General features: G+C 41.5%; 1 protein-coding gene across 1 annotated transcript in view; it reads right to left on the bottom strand.

Annotated features, from left to right (window-relative positions):
• TRPM8 (transient receptor potential cation channel subfamily M member 8) overlaps positions 1–3,025 on the bottom strand; it is a 180,221-nt gene extending 177,196 nt beyond the window's left edge. The window contains exon 1 of the mRNA XM_019523359.1: positions 2,918–3,025. Within this exon, the coding sequence (XP_019378904.1) occupies positions 2,918–3,016 (99 nt within the window). The 5' untranslated portion in view covers positions 3,017–3,025. The remainder of the gene's footprint in view (positions 1–2,917) is intronic.
• Between the last annotated feature and the right edge of the window lie 4,304 nt (positions 3,026–7,329).

Here is a 7,329-nt window from a genome sequence, read left to right as displayed (position 1 = left end):
GTTTGTCTGCAGTAACCTCTCAGCTGGCTTGGGGTGGCTCTCCCTCTCTCTCCCCCTTATTCCTGCCTGCTATGACTTCTTTTGTTTGAAGGTTCTTGAAGATGTAAAGGAAGGGGGAGAGAGGGAGGGGCTGATGCCACCGCCCAACCGCCACTGGTTGCTGGCTCACGCTAGGATCTCTGCGCCGGCAGAAAAGAAAAAAAAAGAATGTCAAATGAACTGAGGAACTGAAAAGAAAATGTATTGGACCAGCAGAGTCCCTTTCCGGGTTTTTCAGGGCCCAGACAACTCCTTTTATTCAGTCTATCTTTCCACAGATGGCTGAGCCTTCCCCGTTGGGAGGGATTGGATCTCTTCTTTACTTACATTGCTGCCACGCCTGGCTTGATTGTTTTTGGGAGGCAGTTAATCAGGGCAAGGCATACCTTGAGGGGATTCATCCGCTTCTTCCTAGTAGATTCTTGCCACATGTGGCACCGATGAAATGCTGGAGGAGAGCAACTTGATATCCCCGCCCCCCAAGGAAGAGAGAAAACAAACCAGAGGGAACTGGGCTGGGACAGAAGCAAACCCCACGGCTCTCATTCCTCTACCTTGATTGCTGGCGTATCTGTCTTGATCAGACAGTGATGGTGATTAATTAAGAAAAAGAACATTGAGCCGAGGGAAAGAGCGTCCGCATTCTTTTTTTTACTCTCTCCCTCCCTTGGATGAGGGCTCTTCCAAGCCCACAAGCCTACCAGTCTCTTCCTTGCTCCCAGCGTTTCAGTCTCAAGTGGGATGTGGCCATCCTTCACTCCATCCGCCAACTTCCCATTTCACTCTGGCCCTCTACCTGGCCCCAGATATTGCTGTGGCTGGTGCAATCCCCCAATCTGCTTCACCTGGCAAGGTGTTAAAGTGGATTGGGTGCATGCCGGCAGCTCCCGCTGTAGTGTGGAGACTTTATTCATGGAGACCTCAAGCTCATAGCCAGGAGGATGCATCGGTGAGTATCCCCTGTTCTTTCACAGGTATTCTTGGTATTTCTGGTTTTGTGCCTTTATTTGTAGTGTATAAGGGGCCAGGGTAGATGGTTTTCAGGAATCTTTGAGTAAGTGGTTGCCTGTGAGCACAGGGAACTGGGTTAAGAGGCCCAGGAGGCCACTTCTAGTTGAGTCATGGTAAAGCCCTACCCCTGTTAATGAAGGAGAAAAAAGTAGCATTGACAACATTTCTTTAAAATGCCCTTTTCCCCTGCATAAATGCAACTGAAATCTCCTTCTGTAGGAGCTAATTTAATGCAGTATCAGGCATCCCAGCAAGAGAGTTTCATTAGTAGGAAAGAACTGAGGTTTCACAGGCGAATCCAGAGTTTCCAAGTTGCTTGAAGGATGTTTCTAATCATTTCCTTAATTGTCTAATAAATAATAAAACTCTGCTTAATTAAATACCAAAAGTTTTCAGTGTTGCAGTAGAATTCCCTTTAGAATGACAGGAGGTTGCTGTCATTTTTTGGTTGCTGTGTGTTCAAGCCAATCAAATCTACCAAAGCATAAATACAATCTGTGTTTTACAAACTGCTATATTTTCTCACATATCCCACACCCAAAATAAGACATACGCCTTGTTTTTGGGAAGGCAGAATGAAGAAGAAAATATTTTTCCATAGTTATGGCCACATAAAACAGGGACAGAGCCTAATTTACAGCTCACCCAGCCTTCCTTTCACAGCTAAATTGTCAGCACCTCTCATCCACTCAGCCAAAAGCTGAAACTATCTGCTGCAGGTGATCTGACTCTATGAGCAGATCTAGGATTTTGAAAAAAGATAAAAAAACAAATGTTCAGGGCTGTGAAATAGGAAAGAGAGGAGTAGATAATAGACAACAAAATTCCATAAAGATAACTTGATTAGTGGAACATCAAGACTGTTAAAAAGGAGAGAGTCATTAAGAACTATTGAGTGAAGAGAAATTATCAGGAATCAGGTAGGTTATAATAAGGCACAAAGTCAAGTGACTCCCTCAGCACTGCCTGAATATAAATGCTACTGCTGCTGCTGGGGAGTTGTCTTTAAAATTTGCGTGACATAAGAATCAACGTGGGGTGTGACTGTACCACTGCACCCCCCTGTCTTTGCTGAACTCTGCTGCTTCCTCCATGCAGCTGCTGGAGGAAAAAGAAAGAAAAGAAGCAGCATCATACCCATCATACAGTATCTGCATGCTTCTATTCTGGAAAGAAAAATCAGCTGCGTTAGGTAAGACACATATCCTAATTTTGGAAGGCTAATCTGTGGGGAAAGTGACTGTGGTATACAAGTAACTATAGTAATACATAAACCAAAAATTCACCAATCTGATCATGTGAAAAAAGTGTAGGTTATGGGAAGCTCCCAAAATTCACACATTGGGCCCATGAGCAGCCCATGGCATCTTGTGTTCAAAGCCTGTTGAACACTAGTTCTTATTTACAGCCACCTAACTTGTAAATATTATGTTCAAGACTGCATTTTTCCTGGCATGAAGGAAACACTCCCAGAACCTAGACAGCAATATGGGGTAAATGCTTTAGTCATGTATTTCTGGAGACCACAATTCACATTAGATCATAACCAATGCTGAGAGAAGTTTGTCTGTAAATGAAGTTTACCCATACAAGTCAGAAACATTCACTTGGTGTTCTTGGAGCTAGAACTGTCATAAAAAAAACTTTTAAAAGCATATGCTAGCATTCTGAAACATCCACTGAATATGCTACCATTTATTATACCTTTAAAGGCCTTTGGCTATAAAAATACAATACTATTTTTTTTCAGTTCTGCAGGTTACTTATACATCTCTCTCTGCCATCTTTGTACAATGGTATCCTCTTCAGTGTGCTTTGATTCTCAGGGAGAGCACACCAAAATGCCAAAGAAATGAGTTCTACTTACACTATCATTGTATGATACGTCCGTGCTTCGAGACATACTGGAGTAAAGGAGTTTGGAACTCTCAAAGGTTCCATTTCTTCTGTTCCTCATGGTACTCATACAGACCTGAAACAGTCTAAAAGAAGGAATTTGGCATTTTATTTATCAGCTTTAGTTATTTTCTTCAACAGACAAGAAATATCAGACAGTACTTTGGGTACCACTCAAATCCTGTATTAAAGACTTAGTTGTTATTTTTCATTCTTTGATATGAAATATAATATCCAAAAAGACAAAATAATCCTTCAGTTTATTTTTCCATAACTTTGGACCTTTTGACAAAAGGAGCATATCATCTATTCCAAGCTGTATGAAGACAATTTAATACAGCAACTAACATGTAGAAAATCCAATTGATACTGGAGGATCTCTAGTAACTGTAGATAAGCTCCACGAGGTTGAAGAGGAAGGAGTTATTCCCATTTTATACACAAGTAAGTGAAGCACAGAAATAAGCTTGTCCAACATTCCCTAAGAATAGGGTGACCATACGTCCTAGTCTGGCCAGGACAGTTATGGATTTCGGTGGCTGTCCAGTGAAAGTTAAAATGAGCATCCTGGGTGCAGGGCACAGAGGAGGGATGTGGAACAGCACAATCTGTGAGATAGGAAGCCCTAGCAAACAGCAAAATTCTCCTAAAATAGGTTAGTTTAATTAGTGGAATGACCACTAAAAAGGGAAGGTGTTTGTTAACACCTGTGAAGTAAAGAACAATGGGTCATTAACAAGCCATTGACTCCCTTAGCTCCCTGAACAGTAACAGCAGAGCTGCACCACCCCAGCTTGCCCCCACCTCTGCCTGCAGCATCACCACTGACTTGAGGGTGAAGGGCAGTGTTCCAGATTTCACATTATCCCATATCATCACCCTACCCAAAAAGCATACAGAGACAGGAACTGAAAGCCAATCTCATAAATCTTATCCTAAGCATTTAGCAAAACCATTTTTCCCTCCTATCACTTTTTCAGATAGGATCATAGGAAAGTAGGGCTGGAAGGGACCTCACAAGATCATCTAGTGCAGAACCCCTCCTCAAGACAAGTTCATCCCCAACTAAACCATCCCATCCAAGTGTCTGTCCAACCTGCTCTTGAAAATTTCCAGAGATGGAGATTCCACAACATCTCTAGATAGCCTGTTTCGGTTTTTGACTACTGTCATAGTCAGGAAGTTCCTCCTAATCTCCAACCTAAAATTTCCCTCCTGAAGCTTCAGGTTATTGCTCCTAGTCCTGTCCCCTACAGCCACAGAGGAAAGACCATCTCCATCCTCTCTGTAATTGCCCCTCATGTATTTGAAGACTCTTATCAAATCCCCCCTGAGTCTTCACCTCTCCAGACTAAATAACCCTAGCTCTTTCACCCTTTCCTCATAAATCATGCTTCCTCAACTCCTAATCATTTTGTTGCTGTTCCACTGGACTCTTTCCAATGTGTTTACACTTGATTGAAGTGTAGGACCCAAAACTGAATGCAGAACTTTGCATTAGTTCTCCAGTCCTGAATAGAGTGGAGGACTCACTTCTTTTCATTTGCAAGTGACACTTCTATTCACACAACCCAGTGTACTGTTGGCTTTTTTTTGCAACCAAAGCACACTCTTGGCATATCTTCAGCTTATGATCTACTGTAAACTCCAGCTTCTACTCTGCAAACATCAACTGAAATTTTACATCTGATTTTAGTGTTAAAAAATGTTAAACATTAGTATGAATGTAAGTTATTTTCAAGTTATCTACTGTTCTGTAATGAAAAGTTATTTCTTGCTCCTAATAGGAAGTTGGCCTTATAAAGAAGATCCTGGGCTGTCTTCCAAGGAGATTCAATTCTATTCCCTGAAAAAGAAACAAATTTCAATCATGAGTAACCATGCCAAGTCTAACTTGCCTGCTTCTCAGGTCCCCATCTCTGAAATGGTACTAAAATGATGTTCTATTCTCACCTTTTGACTGTTTAGATTGTAAGACTTTTGGGTCATGGACAGGTCTCTGTGTAAGCCACACACATAACATGGTGATGATCCTTGGGTATTTCCATAACGTAAGTAATACATTCTTAGCTAGGTGGGATAATACACATCTTCCAGGGTGTCTAAAAATCAGCACGTTTGAAACAAGTGCTTTATTCACAGGTTTGGATTTAAAAAAAACAACAACAACCCAACAACAAATACAGTAAGAATGCATTCAGTATATGACCTGCACAGTCCCAAAGAGGCAAGACATCAATTCTTATTTATATTACACTTCTTCAAGAACACTTGGCAAATAATTAAAGCTAGGAATAAATCTAAAGAAAAAAACCCAGTTCCTTAACTGATTTGCTCAACTGTCCCTTGATGTGGGATAAATGCTGATCCCAAATTGCAACTCTCCTTAACCTCATCAGAAACCATCAGAAGCTGGCCCTGACTCTTTAAACACATTCCTTGGTGCAGTGCCCATCCACCCCCCTCTCCAGAAAGCATTTCTAGCTACTAAAAGTCTCTAACCTAATCTCCATTGCCAGAATTTTCCAATCCATTCTCTCACCAGCTTTTATTGAAAATAACGACCCCACTGTGTCCCATCATTGAGAACACTCCACGTGTTTCATAGAAGTGCCGATTATAAAAAATGAACTCATTACAATTTCTTGGCTGCTTCTCCCATGTGTTTCATAGGTGTTTCGTTATAAACCAACAGTACTAGAGTTAATGGATCCTTAAAGTGGCCCCAAAGTATAACTCACTGGTTCAATGCTGAAGTCATTATTTTCCCTTCAGAATGATTGTCATTTTAAAAATTCTAAGAACCAGGTTCTATTCAGCATCCCCATAGTAAGAGCAGAAGTACAGTATCACTAGAGCGTTGTAAAAATGTTGCTATTTAGATGATGACTTACTGATGATAGCAATGTAGGAGCTGTCCACTTTTACTGCCTTTTTCTTAAAGTAGAAATACTGATACTTTACAAGCTAATTGCAAATGGGATAAAGACTAGAGAGAAAATGGAGTCATAAATTTCTTCATGATACATAAAGCCTGAAAAATTGGCCAAAATGGATATTTTCAATCTATTTTTATACAATAGAAATATTTTAGATATCTACTCTGCACATCTCAAGCCTAAGAAAAGTATAGCATCTTAAGCGTAAAAGCTGAGAAACAGAAGTGTGATAATATATAAAACTGCTTTAACACTTACTTATCTCAAGCGTCCATTAAATGCTGCAGAGAACTGATGCCTTCATTAGAAAGATGACGTACTTTTGACCCAAAGCTTTCAATAAAAGAGTGAATTTACAAGATATATCTCCAAGTGTAAACTGGCATCCGATGGAGGATGGCCACATTCCTGATTTAGTGAGGAAGACCAAGCAGGAAACATATGTACAATACAACAAAGTAGAAAAGGGGAACACAAACCCAGTTTCTCAAGGATCATCATAAGCCACTTTTCCAGACACTAGCAAATAGTATCTGCACTCTCTCAGATTGCATAACACCATGATTTGCTGACATACGTGGTATATACAGCAGCAAATCAATTATAATTTATCAGAACTTACGCATGACAGATTGCAAAAATCTGATTCTTTAGAGAAGTTAAATTGATACATTTCTTCAGAAAGTTAAATTGATACATTTTTAGGAGCATGTGGTAGAACAAACATGATTAGAAATTAAGAGACTTATCATCGAAACTCAGAGCCACCCATTGGACATGGATCCTACAAGTTCTTTGTTGGTTCAAGTCATAATGGCTAGGGACAGAACTTGCACATAAACCAGTTAAAGTGATCAAAAACTGGTTTAAACCTGTAACACAACAGAAGTTCAGTGCACACAAGCCACTTTCAAAATGGCCAAAACCAGTTTAAAATAAACCTGGTTGGATGTAGTATTATAATTAACTGATTTAGGTCAAACCGGTTTATGGAACTTCTGTCCCAGATCCACTCCTGGTTCAAGTAAACTCAGTTTCCCAGCATCCCAGGATGCTTTGAATCCCTGGACTAGTGCCCCTCTGCTCCTTAGCCTGCTTCCTGTCTGTGTCCATCAGCCCATTGGGATGGAGGGCGGGGCAGGGGAACAGACCCCCTAGCCAGGCTCTGCACAGCACTTGGAGGAATGGAAGGTCCCTGTGTGGGGGCTTTTTTACCCTCAGCAGCCCTCCCCTCTCCCTCCTTCCAGCAGCTGGGAAGGGGAAAGCGGGGAATTCCCCTCAGCTCACTAGGACTGCCTGGGCTGGGGGACACCTCCTAAGGGGGAGGCTCCCCCAAGCTGGGCAGCACCCAGATGTAAGGTGACAGCAGGCAGTTGGGGACACTTGGATGAGCTGGCAATGGCCAGCAGACTGAGAGATATGCTTTAGCACCCCCGCCTACAGG

This window comes from Gavialis gangeticus, unplaced genomic scaffold (assembly GCF_001723915.1).
Source record: "Gavialis gangeticus isolate Ggan-Ray unplaced genomic scaffold, GavGan_comp1, whole genome shotgun sequence".
Taxonomy (NCBI): Eukaryota; Metazoa; Chordata; order Crocodylia; family Gavialidae; genus Gavialis; species Gavialis gangeticus.
Note: the sequence above shows the minus strand (reverse complement) of the source record. Positions and strands in the feature narration are given on the sequence as shown.